This window comes from Rhinolophus ferrumequinum, chromosome 16 (genome assembly GCF_004115265.2).
Source record: "Rhinolophus ferrumequinum isolate MPI-CBG mRhiFer1 chromosome 16, mRhiFer1_v1.p, whole genome shotgun sequence".
NCBI classification, from domain to species: domain Eukaryota; kingdom Metazoa; phylum Chordata; class Mammalia; order Chiroptera; family Rhinolophidae; genus Rhinolophus; species Rhinolophus ferrumequinum.
The window spans coordinates 50,084,042-50,109,552 of NC_046299.1; the positions used below are offsets into that span (position 1 = coordinate 50,084,042).

The following is a 25,511-nucleotide window of genomic DNA, read 5'->3' on the forward strand; positions in this document are numbered from 1 at the left end:
CAGGCGTGTGACTGGGGGCCATAGCTGGAGTCAGCTCGGATGAGAAGCTGGCTCCTCCCTTGCCCAAGGAGAAGCTCTTTGGGTATCTCCAAGTCTGGGCCTTGCTATTTTTAGATGCCATCCCCTCCCTTACCCTCCTAGCCTCATGCCAGCTGAGGAAGGAAATGACTCACCTCAAACTCAGACAGGTAGGGGCAGCCTCAGTGGGCCCCAGGCAGGCCCTGCCTGGCTCTAGTTCTAGGGTTGCCCCACCTAGAATCACCCCAAAGTGGCCTGCCTCCCAGTTTGAGGATAAAGTTGGTTTGGGACTGAGGCCCAGGATCCCACTAAGCTTTTCTGGGACTCGCTCTGTTATTTATCTCACAGCGCCTAGGGCAGGACTGGGCCTCCAACAGGCTGTGGGCCCTCTGCTTACCTCTGAGTAGGCTCCAGGCCTCTGACGGTACTGTGGGCCTGTGGTAGGCCACAATCCTGAGGGGGCCAGACAGGTCGAAGGGATTGGCTGTGGTCCTACGGATTAGCCTCAGCAGACAACAGGGTTACAGAAAGAATGACCCTGTTCAGGGGAGGAACAGAAAGTGATGACGATTCTGCGTATGTGTGTGTGTGTGTGTGCTGAGCAGAGTGACCAGCTGTCCCAGTTTGCCCAGCTCTGAGGAGCTTCTTGGAACCTGGGACTTCCAGTGTTAACCAGGAGAGTCCTGGGTAAGCCATGATGGTTGGTCTCCCTGGTACTGAGCTGTAGCTGTGTCTCAGGGAAAGGGCAGGTGTGGGAGCCTATTTGGATTTCCTGGCCTTTCTGTGGACCAACCTCTTTGAGGTCAGGGGATGGTTCTGTTTACGCCACAGAAGAGAGCCTGGGCCTAGGCTGTGTGAAAGGCCGGGAACTCTGGGCTGAGAGACCTGTGAAGCACCTGGGTTGGGGCGCCTATCCTTGCTAAAGTCAATGGGGGAGGGGAGCCAGTCAACATGGGGTTGAGCGCAAGGGCTGAGCTTGTGTTGGGGGAGGAAGGCCACTACCTGCTCTTGGTGAGTGCGGGGGGAGACACCAAGAGTAGCAGGAAATAATGACAAGAACACAGGGCTTGATTCCAGGCCTACTTCGTGTCTCCAACTGCAAACAGGGAAGAGGGGCACCTGTCTGCTTGCCTTAGGTACTTGCAGTGAGGAATCTGAGTGCTTGCTTGGGCCAGTGGGTGGCAAACTGGACAGCTGGGGCTGGGGTAGTTGGTTATTTGGAGAGGCCTTGCTGGGGCTGAGCTCTTAGCTGGTCAGGGAAGTGGGCAGGGGATGCTTTTGCTCTCCTATCCATGCCAGACCAGCATCCGGGACTGCCTTGGTTGGGACACTATGGCTCCTCGCCTCTGGGTTCATGTCAGGGGAGCTGTGGCTGAGGCCCAGGCCTTGATGGGGGCAGCCCCTCTTTTCCACTGTCCTTCTCATCCTCAGGGTGTAGCTCTTTTCCCACGGACCAGGAGTCTGTGGCCCAGGCAGCAGCTCTGACACAACTGAGCTGGGTGGCCTCAGGCAAACCACTTCTCTTTTCTGGGCCTCAGTTTCCTTATTGGTAAAATTGTGGAGTTAGATTAGTTCTCTGGTTTTTAAATATTTATTTTAGTAGTGTAACTTCTTTTCCAGTCGAAGTTCTAATTACACTAAACAAAAGAGATAACAGTGGGTGATTGAAACACGGGCAGGGCTGGAGCACCTGCCCCCACTTGTCTGTACACCCCTGGGGGCCCAAAGGCTTGAGAGGACACAGTTTGAGAACCCCTCTTCAGCGTGCCTGCTATCTTGACCATTCTATTATTTGTGGCTCAAGGGCAAGGATCTCCTTGTTTTTTTGTTTTTTTTTTTTCAGGTAGCCCAGTAATTAGACACCAAGCCCAGCACCTTCTAGCATCTTCTATCAAGTGTACAAATCTTCAAATTCTCTAACTCCTGGTTCCTGCAGACACTGAGGTCTGTCTCAGCCCTGGTTACAGAGTTCAGTGGGGCCATAGACCCTCGTCTCTCCTCAGGGAAGTTAAAGGACCAAAACATTCTGTGACACAGCTAACCGTGTGGGGCATTCTGGGCTTGTGAAGGACTTCCCCATACCTCATCTCATGCCCAGCCCCCGGCCTCTCCAACAGCCTGCAGGACTGTCTGAGATTCCCATTGCACAGAAGAGGAAGGGGGGCCCAGGGATCTTAGGAGAATTGGCTAAAGATCCCCCGTCGGTGGTGGAGTTGGGCACCTAGCCAAGGAACCCTGGTCTTTTCCTGGACCCACAGTCTGGAGCACCTGACCAAGGCCCAGGCTGTGCCTAGCTTATCCCTGGATCCCTGGTACCTGCAGGTACCAATGACAGAAAGAGGAGGTGGGCATCTGTGAGGAAGGCAGGAAAGAGAAACCTTTCTTTCTCATCCTGGGGGTCTAGGGCAGTGTTCTTCCCAGCTACATCAAAGAGGCAGCGTTAACCACCCCCACCCATCCCCTTTCCCTGCTTCAGTCAGACAGAGTCAGGGAAGGCAGAGGGAGGAAGGGAGGCCAGGGCCTCAGGAGCTGGGACTGCAGGACTAGGTCGGGGAAGGATACCACTAGCCGGGCAGCTGAGCCAGGTTCACTCCAGGGCCCTCTGGAGGCTCCGGTGCTTGCATGGACATCAGCGGCGCCCTGGAGGGACATACTGTCTTCCTACAGTCTTCTCTGGCTGCGTGAACCAGAGGCCCCTCTCCACGCGTGCGTCCCTCCCAGCCATTGGGCTGGAAACATGAGCTGAGCGGAGCCAACAGTTCCCTGAATTGTGTTACAGTCATGACCTGCCAGCTCCGGGGCTAATACTATGAACAGATGTGGGTCATGCAACTCCATCCGTGGCCCGAATCCTGCCCCACCACAAGAATCCCAGGCTGGCAGTGACGTGGGCTTGCGTCCTGGAGTCCAGGGGTGAGGCTGGGTCCAGGAGGGACCTGTTTGTACAAAACCCATCCCGGTGGGGCTAGCCGTTTATACACCCCACAGTTGACAGAGGCTGACACGAAGGACTAAATCGGTGAGGTCTGTAGGATACGATAATAATTATAATGAAAAACATCAAATGATACAAACAAAAAGTGTTACACTTTTAAAATTATAACACAAAATATTAAATGATACCAATATCACTTACACCTGAGGCTTGAAACCTGATCTCCGGATTTTCAGCCCCAGAGCCCAGAAGCCCCAGAGCTTCAGTGCTGAGAAGGGACCAGGCAGGGAGAACGAGGCCCATCGCCGCCCCAAGAGAAGTGGCCCTAGCACTACCTGGATGCCCTTTAAAGCCTGGGGCTCACAGCCTGCATGCTCCAGAAACAGTTGCTGCCTGTGTGGCTCCTGCAGAGCAATGGTGATAGTGGCAGGCTCTGTGACATACAGGGTCCAGGATGCCATCTTCAGCCTCCAGGGCCATGGGCTGATGGCCAGCAGGTAGCAAAGCCTGCCAGCAGTGACCCTGAGGCCTGTGGCCAGGGCAGCACCGGGGCAGCCAAGGGACAGAACTGGGTCTGAGTCCAGCAGTGGGTGGTGTCACCTGGCAGAGGCCGGAATGCTGGAGAGTGTCCTCTTCTACTCATCAGGGGTGGTGACCGCTTTGGACGGGTCAGGGTTTCCCTGGAGGATGAGCACTGTTTATGATTCTCATGCCAGCCGCTAGTACACCGGTCCACACTCAGGGAGAGGAGACAGGGGCATTCTCAGCAGGACTCTGCTTTCCCCAGGAGGTGGGGAAAAGGGAAAAGGCCTCAGTGCTTATCCCACAAGAAACTGGTTACCTCCTCCTACTGGGTGCTGGTCCTTCTCCCCAGATGGGCACACCTCCCTTGAACCCTCTCAGGTCTGGGAGAAGTGTCCCTAGTCCTGTGTGCAGGTTTATGCCTGCAAAACTATCTACAGCACTACTCTGGGCAGGGTTGATGAAGCGGAGAAAGCTGCGAACGGTTAGCCATCACGAGTGGCCATCGGAAAGGCGGCTGGGCCCTCATGGGACCCTTTTCTTCCTTAGCAGTGTTCACGGAGGCCCCACTGTGTCCAGGCCCTGGGGCTGCAGCGCTGAATGAGACAGACAGGCCCCTGCCTCTCCAGGGTGCAAAGCCTTCATCCAAGAACTGCACGAACACCTCCAGAATTACTGTGAGGGCGGAGCCAGGCTGAGGCTGTGGGAACGCGGGCAGGCCTCCTGGAGGAGGTGGGGGTGGAGGAGCAGCAGGGAGGCCGCTGCCAGAAGAAACCGAAGAAACCGGGGCAACATGTCAGGAAAGGGTGGGTGCAGGAGGCTGCAGCGGGCAGCGGGGTCAGAGCATGAGGGCCCTGCCAGCCATGTGGAGTGAGGAAAAGGACTTCACTCTATCCCTCTGGCCTCCAATTTCCCCATCTGTGAAGAGACCGCCAGCACCTCTGGTGGGCCCCTCACTGAGTCCATCAGAAAAATGGTAACGAGCTAGTTAAGGAAGTAGGGCTGCCACCAGAGTCCCCGAGGCCCTGCACCTGACCTCTTCCCCTTACCAGCACCAGCTCCACTGGGGAACTGTACCCTGCCCTCTCCTAGGGAAAGCCCAGACGGTCCGAGCTACAGAAGGCAGCCCTGCCCTCCCTGGGACTGTTTTTAGACCAAATTGTCCAAGGGGAAGTGGGGGTGGGGACAAGGTGTGGCAGTCAGACTCCCTACTTTCCTCCCAAGCAAAAGCCCAACTCTTAGACTCTAGGAGGGCTGCTTGGCTGTGGGGGTCCTAGAGAGTGCCTTCCTTGCACCCCTTGATGTGTGTGGGCTCTGGACCTTTACTTCCTACCCAAATGGCTGTGGGGCTATGGAAGCAACAGGAGGGCCGGGCCCTTTTCCTGGGGAAACATCCTTCCATGAGAATCTTGGGGGCGGGTGGAGTGTGAACGCCACTCCCAGGCCTCCTGCTTTGCCAGTCCCCAGTCCCCACTTCCCCACCTCCCCCAAAGCTAGCCTTACGTGGCCAGTTCCTGTCAGCCTCCCTGAGCACAGGGTCTCTTGTTCATTCATTCCCAGTGAAGTTCTTTCTCTGCCCAAGGCCACTGGGTGTGACTGGCAAGGTGACAGTTGTTGATTGGGGACCTGGTCTATGTATTGTTCCCTGAATGCGGTCACTTCCGTACTTTCCCAGCTGCTGTACTTTGCTCACACTGTCCCCTCTGGCCAGAGTCCCCACTCCACCCCAGTCCTGCCCTCACTCTCACCTCCTTCACAGGTGCCAGTTCCTTTATCAAGAGTCGCCAGTCAGAGCTGCATGCACCTGCCTTGCTCCCAGGTTTCTTTTTACCACAGTCCTCTGCCCACTGGGGTCTGTTGAACACCGGTTTCTCCGTCACCCCACCTCCCCACACCCCATAATTCCTCCAGGGCAGTCCCCTTTGTGGTTTCAGTGTCTGGAATGGGACTTGATCCCCAGTCGGTGAATCAGTTAATCTTTGTCACCGGAGGACAACAGAGCTTGCTGTGTACCAGACATCATGTTAAGTGCTATCTGCCTGATAACCCTTTCACTTCTCACAATAACCCAGTGAGGTAGGTGGTTTTGTTACTCCCAACTTGAAGACGAGGACACTGAGGCAGAGGGAGGTTAAGGGTCTTGTTCTAGGCCACACAGCCAGTTGATGGATGCGCCAGGCAACAGGGCTGTGGGGTCCACAATCACACCCAACAACTGGTCTATGCTGCCTCTCAGGGGTGACGCCAACTCAGGGAAGTTGCCTTGCACACCTGGGTGGACACCTTTGTCACTGCTGGGAGCTAGTGCACCTGCTTCTAGGAGCAGCTCATCCCCAGCCCAAGTCCCTCAGATTAAGTCCCATTTTCCTTAGTGTGGACTTTCCTCCCTTTTGAACTCAAGTCTCTGGTTACTCTACTCGGCATAAATAGGGTTGATCTCCTTGAAGACAGTGAATTAGGTTTCAGCAAATGTTTGCAGAATGATTGCTTTGCTACGTACGCCCCCCCAAGACATACACAGCTGCATGAAGACCCTTGGTCATCGTCTTCCCTCCCCCAAGCCCGTGTCCTGCTCTGGGAAATGGGCTGACTTGCCCCAATCACATGGTGTGACATCTGGTAAGGATTCCGAGTTGCTCCAGAACTGACACTGTGTCAACAGTCTGTTTACGGGAGTCTTGGCACTGTGTGTGCCTGCCCTAGACAGCCAGGTGACTTTGCCCGGGCAACTTGGCGTGGGGATCAAGTTATAGGTCGAGATGCATGCTCCTTGGAGCAGTTCCATTCTCTAGACTCGGGGCAGCCTGGGATGAGGAGATAAGCTGGCGGATCCTGGGAGCTTGGACGGGATATTGGTTCTGCCACCTGACAGTGGGTGGGGATACTTGTCAAAGGCTCTTTTTTGCAGCAAACAGTTGAAGGGAGTCTGTCCCGCCCCTTCTGGCTGGCTGAACAGCAAGCTGAGGGCAGGGGGATGGGTTGGGTAAATGGGGGCGGCTGGTACCGCCTCTGCCAACTGCAGCTAACAAGTGGCGGCTCGCAGACTAGGCCAGGCCGACTGCAGTGACCCCGGGAGGGGCAGCCAATGAGCTCCCAGGCTGCAGTGGCACCACCAGGCAGCCCGCCTGTCTTTGGCTGGAGCGGCAGCAGGAGGGGCCTCGGGCCACCAGTCAGGGCTGCTCAGCCCTGTCTCTGGGAGGCCCGAGCAGATCTGCTGTTCCATTCAAGGGAAGCCCGACTTGGGCTGCCTCGTTTTTAACTTTTCTGACTTTGGAGGGGAGGGAGGGAGGGAGGGCTGTGGGGGCGGTGTGGGAAGGATGGCTGGGAAGACTGTGCAGCCAGAGATGGAAAGAAACTCGGAGAACTTTTCCCTCGCCCTGCATCTGTCGTGGGCTTGAGCTGCAGGCTGGGGAGAAGGGAGAAAGTTTTGTTTACAGTAGGACTGATGGAACAGGAGGGATGAAGGGACCAGGAACAGGTGGGAGGCAGGGGTCGTGGGCATCCTGGCTGCCATCCCAGGACTGGCATCGGGACCCCAGGGTCCTGGCTTAATTGAGTCCTTACCCTTTACCTGGATGCAGTCAGTCCTGGACAAGTCTTGTGACCTAAGTGGCTGTCAGCTGGGACAAGGGGTAAGGGGGCCATTCAGGCTTGTCACCAAAAACTCCCTGTGGGATGTTAGTGGCAACAGGTGCTTTTGACCCCTCACCCTCAGCCCCCTTGCTCAATGCAGACCCACCACAGCCAATCACATAATAAACATATTTATAGATGTACAATTTCAGAATTCTAATTCAAGAAATACGGCTTCTCACGGGATCCTTTAGGATCTATGTTCTTATTGCACGTGGCTCAACCCGTCAAAGGACATCTATGAAGACCAGCGGGGCGGGGTGGTGGTGGCAGAGCACCAGGCCACCTCGCGGGGCGCTCAGTTCTCACCATCTGTCTCAGTTCTCAGTTCTCACCCTGGGGCGGCCGTTTCATCCCAGGGTAGGACCTTGTTCAAACCAGATTTGACATTTCTTTACCAAGCTTCCTTTCCCAGCAAGATTCCTATTTGTTAGGGGACTTTAAAAAGAACCAGGAAAAACTCGGGGAGGATGGTCATCGCCTCCTGGCTTGGGGAAGTAAGGCTTTGGAAGATGGCAGGCTCAGTAACACCCACTGCCAGAGGAAAATTCAGGAAAAAACGGTAATTCCAAAAGACCCAGTTGAAACTGTGGGGATAAATAAAACCTCCCTCCCTTCCCCTGGCAGCAATGGCTGTTTTGAGGAAAATCCTCATTTGAAGATGAGGATAAGAAAACCCTTCTGGTTCAGGTGCATCCTTTGTCCAAAGTGCAAGAGAAGGCTGGGTGGCGTCCTGTCCATGGAGGGCGGTGACAGAGGTGCCCATAGGCACGGACTTTCTTCAGGAGTTGGCTGTTGCCCGGGGGTCCTGGGTACCACCTGGCTGACTCTTGGAAGAAGAGCCTTCTGGAGACCTTGGTGCACGACTCAGGAAAAACCAGTGGCAACAATGGAGCTGTGCCCTGTGGCACCTATAAGGCAAAACTCACTTAGGGACTAAGAGGGGACGTGACTAGGCAGAACCTGGTCCCCCTCCCAACCCTGCTGTTCTCGGCGGCAGGCGGTCGGAGGGCTCCTGGGTACCAGGACAAAGAGCCAGCCACAGCTTGAGGTGGGTGGTCTCACCACAGAAGGCAGTCTAGGGCCTCTACATGACGACACTGACCTGGCACCCGGCCCTAAGGCCATTTTCTCCTTTCACAGCCTGCTCCCCTCCAGCTTAACCATAAACCTGGCAACTTTCAAAAGTTTTCTATAGATTTATACTATCATGATTGCTGTTGCCATCAAAAACAGGCTGGGGCTGAGGGGAGCGTTAAAAGCTATGACCTGACTGTCCTTACGCCGTCAGCCATGGCTAACGTCGAGCTGTTGCCAGACCAGGTTGCCTCCCCCAAACAGTCCTCGTTTTCTAAAACACGGAAGAAATCAGCTAAACAACTTAACCAAACCCCTGCAGAGTTTAAAAAGTAGACTATGTATATATATCTTCATATATGCTATTTACATATAAATAGATATATATAGATATACACGCATCTATAAATTACATTCTCTGGAGAGTTCTCTCCTCTTCCTCTGTCCTTGGCCAACGCCTCTGACTAGCTTCCACTGAGGTGACTGGTGGTGGCTCCTGGGAGGAGGAAGAAAGGCAGTGGGTGCCCCCTCCCCCAGCGCTTCCCACAGACATTTGCTGCAAGTTTTACATTCTACTTTTGTTGCCATGGTTTCTGTATCCTAGGAGAGAGCCGATGTGGAGCCTGAGTCTCTGCCAGCCATGGGAGGAAGGGAAGCAGCCCTGTGGCAGGTTTTCCTGTCTGTCTTAAGAGCTTTCTGCATTTACTGGGTGAGAGAGAGGGCAGCTGTGTGGCGTTCGGCCTCCAATTCCATTTTAATGTTTTTTTTTTTTTTCTTTTTATGTCTTTTCTTTAAATATACAGTCCGTCACCTTGGCTCAGTGCATGTCACCAGAAATTCTCCAGGGATTTCATGGTCTGGGGAGGAGAGTGGTGACAGTTAGCGAGGCGATCACGTGCCCAGTCTCTAGCTTAGCCCACACGAACAAGCAACCCTCCCTGCCGCTGTCCTGCCAGCCTCAGCTGCACCAACTGCCCTCCTGTGGTCTGCTGCTCTCTCCGGGAGGCACAAGCACATAGCCTCAAAGCAGAGAATCTGTACCTGGGTCTCCGCTGAGGGACACAGGCAGAAGGGTGGATAGGGTACCAACACAGAAAAGAACCTTTACCAGCTCTGCCCACACTCCTCTGGCCTTGGTCCAAGTTGTCCCCTCTGGCAAATGCTGGAAGCAGAGCCCACAATCCACACGTAGGGGTAAAGAAAACAGGGAGCCTGCTACCAGCAACTTTCCTTCCCCCCACTGCCCCACCCCTTCTGTGCTGAGGGCTTTGCACAGTACAGCACAGCGCTTTGAACTCATGACCTTCTGTTCCCTTCCTCAGACCACAGGTGAGATGCCTGGGCAGGCCGGATACCTGTGGCTTCCAGGCTGCCAGGTGCAGCGAGAGAGAGAGAGAGAGAGAGAGAGAGAGAGAGAGAGAGAGAGGGAGAGAGAGAGAGAAAGGGAAATACACAGAGTCAGTCTCTGGTCCCACCAGAGGGAGTGGTCCACAGGCCTCTCCTGCTCTCAGCCTCTTGGCTCCCTCTGCCCATTGTTAGGCTCCAGTCTTGTTCCATTTCCTACTGCCTAGAAGGGCAGAGGAAAAGGAAGGGCTCTTGGCCAACTGTTTCCACGTGGTTCTCCCTGGTGGGGAGTGCGTGTGGAGGCGATCTTGGGCCCAGTAATATGTGGTGGCCTATCTATCAGGGCCCAGACAATAGTCTGCTGCACTTGGAAAAAAGCAGTGGGGACTTGATGGCTGGACTAGACCAGGGAGGCACAAGTGGCTCTTGGCAGCAGCCGTGGGCTCCCCCAACTGGCTCTTGCATGCCCCACAGCCCCAGAGTCAGGGAGTGGGGTGGGTGTGGGGTGAAGAGAAGGGGCCTGAAGCAGACCTCAGTTTTAAGTATGCCCCAGACCTGCCCCAATTCTGCAGAACGGAGGTCAGGCTGGGGACAAGGAGTCTGCCATCATCAGCAGGCTCCCTCCTTGTCTCCCTCCCACCCTCCTCTGCCTCATGACCAGGGCCAGAGCTGCCAGGAGTTGCAGGGCAGAGAGGCCCTGGCTCATACTTGGACCTCGGTAGTGTGGCTGGCCCAGGACTATCCATGTAGGGAGGCCTGCACCTCTGACAGTCGGTTACAGCTTGGGGTGCTCATCTTCTGTGCTTTGTGGTACATATCTGTGTCGCCGAAGTAGCGGGCCCGGTATAGCAAGCCTTCCTCTGCAAAGCAATGGGACAGGGTTAGGATATGCCTGGTACTGCCTGAAGGCTAACAGGGCACCTGCCTGGCCTGTGGGGACAGGAGGAAGGCTGCTACAGGCCTAGGAGGTGGGGCAGAGAGGGCTTCCCTTTCGGGAGGACCCCGAAAGAGCACATACTATGATCCCAACTTAGGAGAGGGACAGAGGCCCCTTTCTACAGAGTGAGGGTGAGGCCAACCAAGGTAAAAACCTGTCATCCTGGTCAGATCTCCCAGGGTCTCACAAATAAGAGCCGGATGTCCAATCAGTGGATGATCAGGAGATCTGCTCCAATCTCTGTCTACATACTTACCTGCAGCCAAACAACAGGCTGATTGCAGTGATTTGCAGGAACCTAGAGGAAATCTCCAAGTGGCCCCTGGCACCTGGCCCCAGGGAAACACAAGGGTGGAGCCAGCTCTTGGCTGGGAGGTGGCTGGCGCAGGGCAGTGCCAGGTGCGGGGCCCACAAATCACTGGGTGGGCGGGGCTTTCTCCGTCTTTGCTCTCAAGCTCTGTGCCCCTAACACATGCCCACTCACTTTGCTGCTTCTCCTTCCAGCAGTTGTTTCGGAGGTTGGCGATATAATCATCTTCCACGTTCCGTTCAACTGTTTTCAGGCTGGAGCCTGTGTACTCCTCAGAGAAGGTGTCTGCCACGTAGTAGACGACGTTTAGGTGGTCAGTGACTCGCTTGTGGATGTGGCCCACCGACCTGGCCAGAAATATACCAGGCACAAGGTGGGCACGGGTCCCAGGCCCAGGACAGCTCTGGGGACGACGAGGCCCGACAGATGTCACACAGGCCACAGAAGTAGTTGCTTCGCTCCCAAACTAGAGCAGAAACGTGCACACTACCCAAGATGAGGGACTAAAGGCCGGGTGTCCCCGCCCCGTAGAGTGGTCCAGCCCATGGCAAGCCCTTCCTCAGGCTCCCTGCTTCCTACACTGTGGACTCGTGGCTTTGGGGAGAAGCCCCTTTCTGAGGCCCTGGGCAGGGCAGTAGGGAACCTGGAGTCTGTTTCTGACAAGCTCCCTGTGCCTGTTTCCTCATTCATCCCTTAAGCCAATCCTTGCCGAGGGTCTTCCTGCCTGTCCAGGAGCTCCTAGTCTAGACTTAAGAGGGAGGCTTAGGAACAAAATGGCAGGAAAGTCTAAGGGGTTGTATCTTTCCGGCTCTTGGACTCTATTTTCCAGCTTCAACAGCAGGCTTACACGCTGTGGAAAAGGAACCTCAAAACACAGACAGGAGTCAGTGCTCTGGGGGCGACAGCCCCTGCCTGCCCACTGCTGGCTCTCCTTTCTCCAGCTGCAGAGAAAAGGGCTGGCATCAGTCCACAGCGAGCCTGTGCCCTATGCCAGCTGGCCCAGTGGACCGACTCTGCCCCCTGCTGGCTGGGAGAGATGCTGCCAGGTTCCCAGGCAGAGCCAGGCCACTTGGTGGGAGCAGAGAGCTGCCACCAATAGAAGCTGAGCACCCACACTATGCATCAGATACTACGTTAGGTGCTGACACCTTAAAAAGTGCTGACATCTTAAAAGGTCAATTAACTTGCGCAAATTCACTACTGACAGCTGAGACCATATATTCATTCAACAAATATTGTTGAGCTTTTCTAATGAAGCAGGCATTTCATATGTATTACTTAATTCTCACAAGCAGGTAGATGGTGTTATTTCCATTTTATAGATGAAGAAACCAAGGTTCAGAGAGGCTATGTAACTTGCCCAGAGTCACACAGCTGCTTAATTTGTAGAGGAGCTGGGATTCAAAGCCACTCTTGTCCTGTCTGACTCTAGAGCTCTTGTTCTTTCCATGACCCTACAGCCCTCTCCCCAAACACAAGAGCCTCTAAAGGTTCTTATCTCAAGGTCAGCAGATAAGATGGGGCGGGGAGGAGTTACGTCATATAACCTGTGAAATCATATGCAAAATTGTGTGTATGTGCACTGTTCCAGGCGGTTTTCATTGCATTTTCTTAGGGGACCATGATCCTAAAAAAGATCAAGAACCTCTGCTCAAAAGGGGAAGTATATTTTCTTGATTCTAAGAGAGCTTTCTGCATTATGATCAAGCATCTGTTGGATGGGAGGGAAGGTCCCCAATGGTGGCTGAGTCTCCAAAAGTCCCCATTTGCCCGCCACCCTAGCCTGGCCCCCAAATGCAGGTACTCACGGTCTTGGGCTCAGGCTGTAGGGTGGACTGGAGACCATGAGCTGGCTGAGAGCTGACACGAGGATCAGGATGAGGATGGGCATCAGTTGGACAAATACCCCCAGCCCGCCCTGGAGGGAAGAGCCAACGGTCACCTACGCCAGACCTGGGTGGCGGGAAGCAGCTACCACGCAAACAGGCCATGGCACCACTCTCTCCCCTCCCGCCCGCAGACCCCCAAAAACAGAAGCCTCTCCACCTGCCAGCTTCCCTAGACAAAAACAGAACAGCAACTGGTGTTAAATACAGGAGGAAGGTGGGTATATACATTTGCTTGTGAGAGAATACCCCCCCCAAAAAAATAAATAAAAAAAGAGCAAAAGGTGGCTGCCTCCAGGAGAAATGGGAGGCAGGGCTGGGGGGAGACTTTTACTACATAAACCGTTTTGAACTTTAAACCATGTGAATATATTTAAAAATTGCCAGTTAAAAAATGATAAATATAAATTTGTTCACTGTGTGACAATCTGTGGTTTAAAAACTCTTCTGTATGTTACATGCACACACAAGTTAAAAACAACATAAAGGCCACACTGTCAGAGCTAAAGGGAACCCCTCTGTCTGCCATAATTTTAAATGCTCTGTAATTGTCCACAGTATTTTAGTTTTAGTCAGCTAGCTGTTCTTAGGCATTCAAACTATGTTTGAAGCATTGTTGTCATAGCTTTTGCATACATTTTTGGGTGCTGAAAAGAAGAGTCAGCACCTATATTGTCCTTCTTTACAATTTTCTCCTGAAACTTAACTTTCCACTGCTTGGAAAATGTTACTTTGGCCTATGATCAAATGAACTGCACAAAGGCCATTCACACTTCAACCTGCTTGTAGGTGGAAAACATTCTGCATTCCATTGTCCAGCGCTAGAGGCCATCAAATCCCTACTCCTTCCAGCGGGCAAATGTGGAGTGTGGCTCCCTCTGGTGTCGCCCAGCGGAATGGCAAGGGAGGCCCAAGATGGCTCCTTGGCTGCGAGTTGTGGGAACACTGCCATCACTGAATAGACAGCTGGGCATGTCACTACCCCCGCCCCCTGCTCTCCCCAGCACCTTCCTCACTCACGTCACCCTGGTTCTCCCTGCGGTCCTGCCTTTGCTGGTAGGTATAGCGCATACGGCCGTTGCTGTAGACATGGACGTTACCTGGGGGTCAGAGGGACGAGTCAGGAGTGGGGCTGCTGGGAAAGGGAGAGGCTGCCATCCAGTGCCCCACCACCACCCCCCGAGGTGACATGGCTGTGGGGTGGGTTGGGGGACTTACTAGAGGGGAAGCCACCGCCAAAGAACATGTTGAAGAGGTCCTCAGGGGAGATGTCCGCCTCAAAGCCACGGTGGAAGTCCCCATGCCCGTGGCCGTGCCGGGCTGCCTGGCTCTTATCATCGCCGAATTGGTCGTACTGCCTCCTTTTCTCGGGGTTGCTAAGAACTGCATATGCTGTGCCAATGGCTGGGAGGGAGGCAGAAAGGTCAGGCCCGGGATGTGTGTGGAGGCGCCCAGGGCAGCCTAGAGCTCACTCCCTTCAGGTACTTAACTGGTGCTTTAGGACGCAGGAGTCCTTGGGGCTGTCGGGAAGCTTGGGTGTCGGGCAATTGTGAGGAGGGGGGCATGCAGGAATACCTCTACGCGAATCTGGCCTGGGTAGAGGATTAATACCCGGGCTTCTTGTTCTCTACCTCATGACAAGAGTTCAACTTTTTCTACAATCGGGCCCTTTGTAGGCATTATCTTATTTACTCCTACCCTGTATCCCCGAAAGTAAGACCTAGCGAGACAATCAGCTCTACTGCATCTTTTGGGGCAAAAATTAATATAAGACCCGGTGTTATATTGTATTATGTTAAATAAGACCCGGTCTTATATAAGTAAAATAAGACTGGGTCTTATGTTAATTTTTAATATATAAAAAAGATGCATTAGAGTTGATTGTCCAGCTAGGTCTTATTTTCGGGGAAACACGGTAAGAGCAACCTCATTTCCATCTTACCAATGAGAAAACTCAGGCTCAGAGAGGTCAGAGCTCTGAAGTTGCAGAGTGAAAAAGCAAACCCAGGTGTGTCTTGCTTCAAGTCTGCTTTCTGACCTTATGAAAACCACCACCCACCAACTACCCCCTCGCCCACTCCTCTCTCTTGAGGTGCTCACTGGGATGGGGCATTTCTTTCTGGAGGTTATGTAATTTGAAGTCACAGTGTAGCATAAGGGCCAGACAGACATATGCTATCCCATTGTGAAGTGGAAGCAGCGGGAGGTGCCGGGAAAGGCCCAATCCCGGGTTCTAGTCAAGGTTCCTCCACGACTGGCAGTGTGGCCTGGGCAAGGAGCCCTCTTTTCCCTGGGGTCCAGGTCCCAGCTGCTGTTCCTCTTCTTGGCCCTGGGGCCTCCCTAGTAGAGCTCCCCAGGCGGGAAGCCTGTGCCCCAAAGGACCCCAACTTGGGCCCTCCTGAGTCTCTTGCTCCCTCTCAAGCAGCCCAGTGTCTCACAGGAGTGGGTAAGAGCTGCAGTCCCTGAGAATAAGAATGTCCCTCCTCCTTCCCTTCTGACAAGGCCCCAAGGCCAGCTCTCGCCTGTCACTGCCTGTCAGGGCAGGCTGCAGGCAGAGGTCAGGGCTGGAGAAACATTAACTACAGCTACCCTGCCTTCCTACTCCCATTCTCCTTCTCCCTCTGGGGCTGGCTGGCAGGCAGCAGGGGACGGTGCCTGCACACTGCCCCATGCAGACCCACCCTAAGCAGCCTGCAACGGAGCATCTGGGGTGGGCCCCCGGAGACAGCGCACCAGGTTTGGGGGGTCTGCTCTGCCAACTGGCTACGGTCACAGCCCCAGGACTGTGCAGCACCCTGCCTGGGCCGGGAGGGGCTCATCACTGTGCTACCTCCCAGAGGGAGCTGAGCCTAAGCCCATGAAGGTCCCAAGGAGGACAAAGTGGGCATGAGAGATGTGCAGTTGTAGTGCCCAGTAACACAGGGTAGCGCAGTCTGTACACGTGTGCTCGGTCGGTGCAACGAAAATACAAACGATTCAAGGGCAGCTGATGATTTCAGTCAGAATGAAACACTCATCCCAGAACCAACAGGCCCTGAGGTCAGAGAGACAGCCATGTCCCCTGCTGCAGGCTCTAGGGTGCATGTGGGTAGAAAGAGAGGGAGACAATGTGTAGAGGGGGTGGGGGTGCGTTGGCTATGGCTGCTGGTGCTGAGGAGGCCACCAGGCCAGAAGCCCCTGACCTGGGGCTGCCCCGTTTCTCATCACAGGGAAACTGTTACCAAGATCCCAAGACGGAGAAATGCATACAGGTGAATCAGGAGCACCGCTTCTGCCCCTCAATCACTGTGCGGCCTTGGAGAAGCCATGGGTCCTCTTTTGCCTCAGCTTCCCTCCTGCAACCCCCAGGGAACAAGAAGGGGAGGCAGGAGTGATGTTATCTGACCTCTGACAGACTCTGTGGCTAGTGGTGGCTGCTAGGACCTTCGTCCTAGGAAGTAGCTCCTGAGCTGGCAGAACTTGGGTCCAAGACCACTGCCTGGAAAAGCCCCTTATTTCCTCCCAAAGACAGGAGATCAAAACACCGAAATACCAGGAAACCAGGGCCAGCTTACCTTTGAAAGCTTCCGTGGCACCAGGTGCATGGTTCTTGTCTGGGTGGAATTTGAGGGCCAATTTGCGGTAGGCCTTCTTTAGGTCTTCATCGGACGCCCCTCTGCTCACCCCCAGAATCTCATAGTAATCTTTACACTGCTTGACCCTGGGCGAGGGAGAAGAGTGTGGTCGGGGAGCGTGACATTGGCCCAGGGCTGTGAGGTGGGCAAAGAGCAAGCGGCATGGGCACACAGCTCTGCACAGGCTCGGGGGCCAAGCTGTCGACCTCGGGAACCAGGGAGCCTCAGAAAGCTCCAACTGGGACGGAGGTCTGAGCAGGGCCCGGCGGAAACACCAAGAACACATTTGGATTTGGGGCGTAGGGGAACAGCTGCTGTGTTTGCCAGGCATCACTGCCCCTTGCCAACAGTATCCTCAGAAGTCAGAAGGGCTGTCAGTCACGGGTCTGTCCAAGGGCAAATACGTCCCCCGCTCGGCCAGTGTCTCCTCTCCTGAGTGGCAATCTGAGTCTTGAGTGGGCAACATTAAGGCCATGGCAGGTGTCTATTCACCCCATCTCGAGGCCCTCAAGACCCTGCTTCTCTTCCATCAGTTCTTACTCCTGGGATCCCTGGAGACCCCGATTCGTGGCGTTTTCCAGGCTTTCCCAACTCCCCACAATGTTTCTATTGCCTACAACTGATGGGCTTGTCTGGTCAAAACCCTTTCTGGTCAGAAAAATGTAAAAATGGCAAATGCTCTTATGGTAAACTGGTCATACTAGATCACAAGCAGGCTGAACCCCAGTCCCGAAACTTGTCAATATCTTCACTAGCAGCCAAGACCAGGTGGTAATGACCTTGGAGGGATCCCGAGGTTAGCTTTGCGGGGAGGCCTGGGCTATCTCTGCTCCTGAGAAGCCCTGGACGCACCGTCTCAGCCTGGTAGTGAGCTGCTCCGCGCAGGGCCTGCCCAAGCCTTAGGGATAACTGCCTCTTGTCTCCTCTCTACCCCACACAGGCTCTGGTCTGAAAGGATCTTTGTTGCGGGTGGGGGTGTGAGTTGGGGGAGAATCTGGAGGGGGAGACCAGGCCTCATCTCTGTCTGACAAACAGAGCTGTGTAAAGAGGCCAGGCCCGCCTGGCCAGCAGGAGAGGAAGCCAGCAGTGTCAGCGTTTCCAGCCTCTGCTGTGGGCTGTCTTGGTGGGAGAGGACAGTGGAGCCCTGATTCCCACACGGTATTCCAGGGCCTTGTGGGAAATAAGGATTGGGCCTGGTGAGCCGGACCGCTTGGACCTCCTCCATCTTCAAGACCCCCCTAGGGCCCATCCAGACCCCAGGCAACTGTGAGGTGGAGGAAGGCCGCAGGAAGCCTTCTCTTGACTTGAAAACTTCCCCCCACCACCAGACCCCGGCCCCCCGCCTGCGGGGCCCAGCCCTCTACCTTTTCACAGCCGCTACTTGTTCTGCAGTGTAGCCTTTGGTGCTCTCTCCTCCTCCGGCTTCGCCGTTGGCCGAGGGGGCGTCGGACCCACCTGCTTTCCTATGGGTTGTATGGGTCTTGTCTGTGGGCGGGGGTTGCTGACTGGCAGACTGTGGTTTCTGGTTGAGGGACTCGATCAGGGCTGTGAGAGGCGAGGAAACCATTCAGGCTCCGGCTCCAGCAAGACCGCGTGCCCCACCCACTCACTGTCCCAGCAAAGCCGAGAGCTCCTTCCCTTGAGCCTGTGCGGGGGCCAGTGCGACAGTCGCCTGCTCTCTTAGGAACCAGTCCTTAGGAATCAGCCGGGGGATATGTAGGTCATTTTCAACTCAGCATGAAAACAAACTATTTTTTTTCTTTTGTCCTGTTCCCAAAAATAAACGATTAAGCCTTCAGATTTTTTAAATCCCAAAGTAGTGTGTGCAACAGCCATCCTCTGTTAAAAGCCGAAATGGGCGAGGTACCCTGCAGTGGGATCCCACTTCGCAGGACCATCTAATTCAGCTGGGATTGGTGGGGAAGGGTTTCTGGAGGCCTTTGCTTAGCCATGAAGAGGAACGGGGGCAATGAGTTTGCCCCAGAGGGCCAGGGGTGCTGCGAGGCTCAGGAAAAACATCTGTTGTGCTCACTACTTGCTATTTTTTAGTTTTCCAATGGCTGGCTTACAAATGTCCTACTTCAGAGTTCAGAGTCTACATAGGGCATTAGCTGTCACCCTCAGGAAGGGTCATGGTTATTCATACCCAAGTCCTTGGTTCCTGCCCCTTCGATAACGGCAGGCTCAAATGTCTGGCAGAAGTCCCCTGCGCCCATTTATTTCAGGCACAAAGTCAGTTCTGAACCCCACACCATGCCTGGGGTCCAGTGCCCTGGGAAACCAGGCATCCGGACGCTGCAGAGAACAGGACACCTATATACTGAGGATGGACAGCAGCACAGCCGGTGTCCCCCCTCCCCCAGCCTCTTTTGAACGTGCCAGGTGCCCGCTGGGCTCACGGCACTGTGCTGGGTGTCAGACACCCTGTGCTGCGGCACACCTGGGTCTCACCCAAGGGGCCTGAGCAGGGCTTGCTGGGAACAGAACACTGGGACTCGAATGGACCACTGTGCCCTGAGCCACTGCTGTCTTAGTTGCATCAAACTCAGAGAGTCAGGAGCTTGGAAATCTACACACAGGAGTTGCCAGCCGAGCGTGCCCCACGTGAGGGAGGTGGAAGTGCTCCTGGAGCAAACCCTGAGAGGGCACTCTGAGAGGAGCAACGGTAACATGCGCTCACTAAATGCCAGGCAGGCCTGGGCACAGTGCTCTGCATGTGTTAGCTCGCTTAGGCGTCACGACGGCCTTCGAGGGGGTCTTATTACCACCATCCCCATTCTAAGCAGGAGCTGTGTGCTCCAGCAACTGGTTCGTGGCTGCACAAGCTAGGTAGGCCGCACTTGAACCCCAGGATGTCCAGCTCACGGGACCTTGCTCTTAACTGTGCTACTGTCCCGGGCCATACAAGTCTGGGAGGGGGAGCTTCTCCCACAGTCATTCCAAGTATAGAAGAGAAGTTAAATTCAGAAAGACCCAGGTTTCAAATCTCAGCTCGGCTACATCCTAACAGTATGACCCTGGATGAAATCTTCCTCACAAAGGGGGTGTGAAGATGAAATGAGATAATGCGTGAAAGCACCTGGCACAGAGACCAACAAAGAGTAAAAGTTCAAAATGAGTAGCTGCTAGTATTTTGACCTGGGCCGATGAACTAGTTGGCCAGGAAGACGAGAGGACGCCAGGTGCTGGGGTCTGGGGAGCTCCAAGGCTTAGGCAGGCGAAGTTTCAGCACTCCGCAGGCTTCGGACCCAGTTACAACCCTGACATTTCAGGCTGGCCCATATGCCAGGTCCATGCCAGGCATCAAGGGAATGGCAAAGGAGGAAACCAACAAATGAAGAGATGCTGATCGAGATGGGACAGAGGGAGGAGCCTGGTGTGTTGGGTATTTTAGGGCTTTTAAAAAGTTGTTATTTTGATTTCTCTGGAAGCCCCAGGGGTCCCGGCTGAGCTGACAAACCCTAAGGACAACATGACGAGCCATTCAACTGCTATAGATACACAGCAGCATCAGCCAGGAGAAGGGATGGACTCTTTCCAGTACTTCTCAGGGAAGATTCTGGAAGCTTTTCATGCCGATTACATCAAGTCAGTCACTCTAATTTCCCTATGCTACAGAAAGAGAGCCCAAAGGGGAATGGATGTGCTCTGGGTCACACAGAAGGTTCCTGCTTGAGTTGGCAATGAAAGATTTCTGGTTGCTGACGAGTAGGTCTCTGCTGTGGCCTGAACACCTCCCTCCGCCGGGCCGTGGGACGTGACTGCCTCATCCTGACTCACTGTTACATCCCTAACTGGCACACTGGCTGACAGGAAAATGTCACAAAGGAGTAGGAGCTAGAACAGCTTAATGTGGCTCTGGAGTTAGACATAGCTGGGTTCAAATCCTGAGTCTGCCCCTTCCCAGTAAAGCTGGCAGACATTTAAAAAGGGAAATTGATGGAGGAAACCTAAGCTGGGGTGGGAGAGGTGGCAGCTGAGGTAGAGGTGAAAGCACTTCTATAGCCAAAGCCCCTCAAACCCAGACTGCCTGGGTTCAAACCTGGCTCTGCCACTTGCAGGCAAGGTTATCGTGGACAAGTTAACTGAGCTTCTCCGTGTAAAACTATCTCCCTCAAGAGAGTTGGAAGAGTAAACGAGTAAATGCATATAAAGAACTTAGCACAATGCCCTGCAAATATTAAGTGTTGTCTGATCCTTTTATTTCCAGGCTCTCTCTATGTACCTATAGTGCTCCCAGTGAGTCGGGAAAGCGAGGACAGAGTAGGGAAAGTCTTGGGCTGGAGCTAGACAGTCTGGTTCTTGTGCTAATTAGTCACGTGCGTGGCCTTGTCAAGTTATCGAATTCCTCAGTGAAAACCTGATCCCTGCCTACACAGGGTTGCTCTCAGTTAAATCAGGTGAACGGAAGGGTTGAGCACACAGTGAGGGTCATGAAGCTTGACTGACTTGCATGGCCAACCCCACCGCAGACCTCACCAGCATGAGAACATCTCTCACTCTTAGACCCTGAACGCCAAACTCTCTCGGCAGCTAGTCCTCCGCTCTGCCGTGCGCTGGCCTTCCCAGCTTGGCCTTCCTGACTTCGCCTGGACCCAGAGCTAGCCATTTCATAGAACCTCAGGCAGCCTGAGCTGCAAGATCCTTCAGGCCAACGCTTTCTTTGTACGCTGGGGAAACTGAGGCCTACAGATGTTCTCATCAGCTCCCTGGAAAACCTGGTACCTTCCACCATTGTTGCTAAGCCTCAGGCAAAGCTAACGGCTACAAAGACTGCCAGGCACTGGATAGAAATTCCCAGACAGGGGCTGACTGGCTTCACTACCCCGCCCTGTGGCACCCCTGCTTGGGGCCGGCCTACTGCTCCAGGTATGACCGTCCAGCCCCTGCTGCCTCCCCATCCTACCTCCCGCAGCACGAGTTTCAAGTAGCTTCACACTCCCGTCCTTCTCACTGTAAGATCCCTCGGCCCTTCAAGGTTGCTTTGAGCCTCCTCTCACCTTTCCTCTTCCCTCTGTCTGTCCTTCCACTTCTCCAAGACCAATCTTCCACCCATGCTCTGGATCCCTCCCTTTCATTTCTCAACTTGCCCTCTTTCCATGTGGCCTCTGCAGCACCTGGCAGTGCTGCTCACCAGCGTGACACCCTGCTCCACGGCTACCTGGCAGCTGCCTCTTTCTGTTGTGGCTCCATCTCACTCTGTGGCTAAGGACAGATGTGGCCCACGGGTGAGCAGCAGCAAGCTCCTCTACGTGTCCCACACGCCCATAGTGACTTCAGCCAGGCACAACTCCAATGAACTCCATCAAACGGAGACCAGACTTTCAGCGGGAACCTGCAGCTCTCTCCTGAGCTCCAAGCTGACAGCTCCTTCGGAACAAGCCACCAGCACCACCTCACACCCTGCCCATCCCTTCCCATCCATGTGCTTCAGCCTTGGTTTCTCCCCCCTCACACTGGCTTGGATTCTGAGTCCCCATTTCTCCTCAGCCCCCCTCTCTTTCACAAGGCTTCATACCTCCTCTCCAATGACCGTATCTTGCTCCAGATTGCTTTATCTCAGGCCCTTGTGGCTCCTAACCTACTTAGTACAATTGTCTCCCAACTGGTTTCTGCCTTGAGTCTCTCTTCTTTCTTATTAATACTTCATGCTGTTGTTTTTTAGGAAAAATACCTTTATCTTATTCCTGCCATCAAAAATTTCAATAGTGGGCAGCCCGAAGGCTCAGGTGGTTGGAGCACGAGCTCTAAACAACAGGGTTGCCGGATCGATTCCCACATGGGCCAGTGAGCTGCACCCTCCACAACTAGATTGAAGACAACGAGCTGCTGCTGAGCTTCCAAGGGGCGGCCGGATGGCTCAGTTGGTTAGACAGCGACCAAGCTCTTAACAACAAGGTTGCACTGGACCTGGAGCTGAGCTGCGCCCTCCACAACTAGACTGAAGGACAACGACTTGGAGCTGATGGGCCCTGGAGAAACACACTGTTCCCCAATACGCCCCAATAAAACAAACAAACAAACAAACACAAACTTCAATAGTTTTTTCACTAACTGCAGAATAGTGAATATCTTGGCCTGGCAGGAAAGAATTTCCACAATCTGGCCTCATTCTACTTTCCAAACTCAATCTTCTCTATACTCAGATTACTACCTCCAAAGCCTCCAAATCTTGCTACACTCAATCCCTTCTCCAAAACCCCTTACAATTTCCAGCCTCCATGTCTTTCTCCCAGGATGCCCTTTTCCAAGTCTCCTACACTCTTCCAAAGTACAGTTCAAATGCTGCCTCCTGTCCTACTCCCTGAAGCCTTCCCTCACCGTGATCTACCATTATTTTTATGTTCTCACTACAGCACTCACTCTGCTGCTTGTAATTCAATGTTCAGGAGATTGTTCTCCACATACCCCTCCCCCCAGGCTCCCTTCCACCTCACCAGACTGTGAACCCTTGGAGGGCAGGGACGAGATTTTTCACGTCCATCCTTAAGTTCTCAACATCTGACACTGCTTAATTTTTGTTTCATCACCGTCATTGTTTTATGGCTTATAATATTCTTTTTTCTGTGATTTGTCTCCTTCACTAGATTGTAAGCTCCTTGAGGCAAAGGACCATGTCTTACCAATCCTGCTATACCACTTAGCACCAAGCAGAGGACTTTGCAAACAAAATAAAAAAGTTGGTTGCACTGCACGAGCATCTGGAATGAGCTCAAACCACAAGTGTAGACAACATTACACTAGTATTTTGTGCCTGCAATTGCCACCCCACCTACCCTCTCCCCCAAGAGTCCTTCAGTAGTTGGCCGTATGGCCGGCCGGACAGCACCAGGCTGCCCCTCTGTGCGGCCCTGGAGTGAAGCCTTCCAGAAAAATCTAGTATTTTTCTAACCCAGATTTCCCCATCCCAGGCTTCAATTAACCCCAGATCCGTGTCAGCTCAGTGCAGGGCTGTAGACGGCACAAGATGACATCTTATGCCGTCTACAGAGAGGCATGAGGTATATACTCTTTCCAGAATATCACAAAAGTGACAGATATGCAGCCATTGACTTCTGCCGAAGGAAATTTTGGTGTTGAGCCCCAAGAAGAACATGCATCCAAGTCCCCGGACGAGTCCAGGAGGCCTGCTGACAGGAAGATCTCTACAGGCTATATTGTTACCATCCTTTCTTGGCTGCCTGCTGCTGAGCCCCCAGAGGCATCACAGTCAGAATTCTGAGAGCTGGAGAGTCCCTACCCCACTGCTCTCCTTTTACACAGTGTGATTCATTTCACAGGGAGGCTTCTTCAGCAGGTTACCTCAGTAGTCCTGGCAAATGCAGACTGAAACCCTGTCTAAGAGAATGCAAATAGGCCAAGAAATCAACATGCAGAGTCAGGAGGCAGGAAAATTCAGGCATTCCAGGCCACCTCTTCTGCCAGCGTTCTCCTTTCTCAATTTCATAATGTGGGCAAGGGCAGTTAGGAGGCAGACTGCTGCTCTTCAATTTCATTCTTATTTCTGTGGTAAACATTACAGTTACAGAACTTTCCAATTTCTAGCTGTGTAATCTTGAGCAAGTCCCTTGCCTCTGAGGTATTTCTTCATCTATAGAACAGAGATAAGGATCTTTGCTCTGCCTCTCGGATAGGACAGGCTCAGTGAGAAAATGCATTTGAAAGAGCTTTCTAAACTGGAAAGCCCTATGGGTATTACTGTTATTCACATTATCTGTGACAATCCTTCAATTTTCTAGGCAAGTAAACCCAAGCTCAGAAAGATCACAAGGTAGCAGTCAGGAGGAGAACCCAGGTCTTCTGATTCTGAGCACCTGTTATATGCCCGGCGCTTTACTAAGTGGCAATTGCAGGCACAAACCCTGTATCTTTAATGGACCATCTCTTTCTCCCCTCCAACTTGTATTAAGAAAAACTTCTTTGAAGACTTAAGTTAAGGAAAAAAAGGCTTCTAGGGTGCAGCGAGATGCTGAGTAGTTGACACTTCACTATTCCCTCCCTAATTTGGACGGCTTCAGTCCAGGGCCGCACAGAAGGGCAGCCTGGTGCTGTCCGGCCGTCCATACGGCCAACTACTGAAGGACTCTTGGGGGAGAGGGTAGGTGGGGTGGCTGAGGCTAGCGTCTCCAACAAGACAGTTCACTCCGGATCTCATAAATGGGTGAAGAGGCTCCAGGAGGGAGTGAGTGAGAAGCCGGCTCTCAGAGCAGACCGTCCAAGGTGGTGGTGTGAGTGGTGTTTGGGGGTCGGTGGTGGGGGAGACAGGCTCTAGTTTTGGGAGGGTGGTCCCTGGCCTTCGCTCAGACGTGCAAGGGAGTGGAGACATGAGGACGCCTTTGCGGGCAGTCCGAAGATCGGAAGTGTTTTTTCCCTCTCTAGAACCCATTCTCTCCGTCAGAAGAGTTATGTTTATTTTCCTAAACTAGAATATTTCCCAGGCCGGCAACTGGCCCTGGGCCACCGAATGGCCCCTTGGGAAAAGTAGTTCGATTTCGCTTCCAGGTAAGTTCCCTTCGCCCCGTCTGCCAGTGTCTTTCATTCCTGGGAACTCCAAATCTCAGAGGGTTCCGCGAGCCCCGGGAAAGCTGAAGTCGCGGTGGTCCCTGTCATCAGGTGTGCAGCATCCCGGAGAGGCGTGAGAGCGAAAGACTACACCTCCCAGGAGCCACCGCGCAGCTCAGTGCGCAGGCGTAAACGCGCCTCGCCACCCCTCCCCCTCCTCTAACTGCTCCCGTCGGTCCGTTCCCGTATTCCCCCCATCAGTTCTAATGTCCCCTCCGTCTGACCGGCACCTCACACTCACCGCGAACTCGCGGCGTCGGATACAGTCGCTGCGCCTTCTCCAGGAAGCGGAGCGCCCGGTCGGGCTGGTTGCTCTGGATGGCCTTGAGGGCGATGGTAATACAGCGCTCGGCTTCATCCTTGTTGGATTCCATGGCGGAACCAGAGCGCGGAACCAGGGAGAGGGAGGCCGGGCGAGCGAAGGGCTGCGCCAGCCGCCGACGCGTTGCGGGGCAGGCGGACGCAGGATGATGACATAAACCCTCCGCCCCTTCTTTCCCGAGATTTGAGCGAGGGCGGAAGCGCTACCGTATGTCTTCTAAGAGGGTGACGTTGAAGAGGTGTTAAGGGTGTAGCCGCACATTTTTGGAGGCCAAAGGGATATTATATTTAGATGTCTTAAAATTGAGTACGCTTGCACGTTTTCGGTAGTAACCATGCATTTTAGACAATT

The 25,511-nt window shown here is 53.8% G+C and overlaps 1 protein-coding gene across 2 annotated transcripts; it reads right to left on the reverse strand.

The window, feature by feature from the left end:
* Window positions 1-7,223: 7,223 nt before the first annotated feature.
* DNAJB12 (DnaJ heat shock protein family (Hsp40) member B12) lies at window positions 7,224-25,417 on the reverse strand. 2 transcript variants are annotated; one of them, XM_033131110.1, is made up of 9 exons: window positions 25,080-25,417; window positions 17,641-17,821; window positions 16,217-16,362; window positions 13,881-14,066; window positions 13,683-13,762; window positions 12,585-12,694; window positions 10,951-11,123; window positions 10,292-10,389; window positions 7,224-9,042 (listed from the first exon to the last, which is right to left on the reverse strand). In XM_033131110.1, the coding sequence occupies exons 1-9, from the start codon at window positions 25,210-25,212 to the stop codon at window positions 9,013-9,015; spliced, it is 1,137 nt and encodes a 378-aa protein (XP_032987001.1). In that variant the 5' UTR covers window positions 25,213-25,417; the 3' UTR covers window positions 7,224-9,012. The 2 variants fall into 2 exon arrangements, with proteins under 2 accessions (XP_032987001.1, XP_032987002.1); XM_033131111.1 differs by having other exon boundaries at window positions 10,238-10,389; window positions 25,080-25,409.
* Window positions 25,418-25,511: the final 94 nt, after the last annotated feature.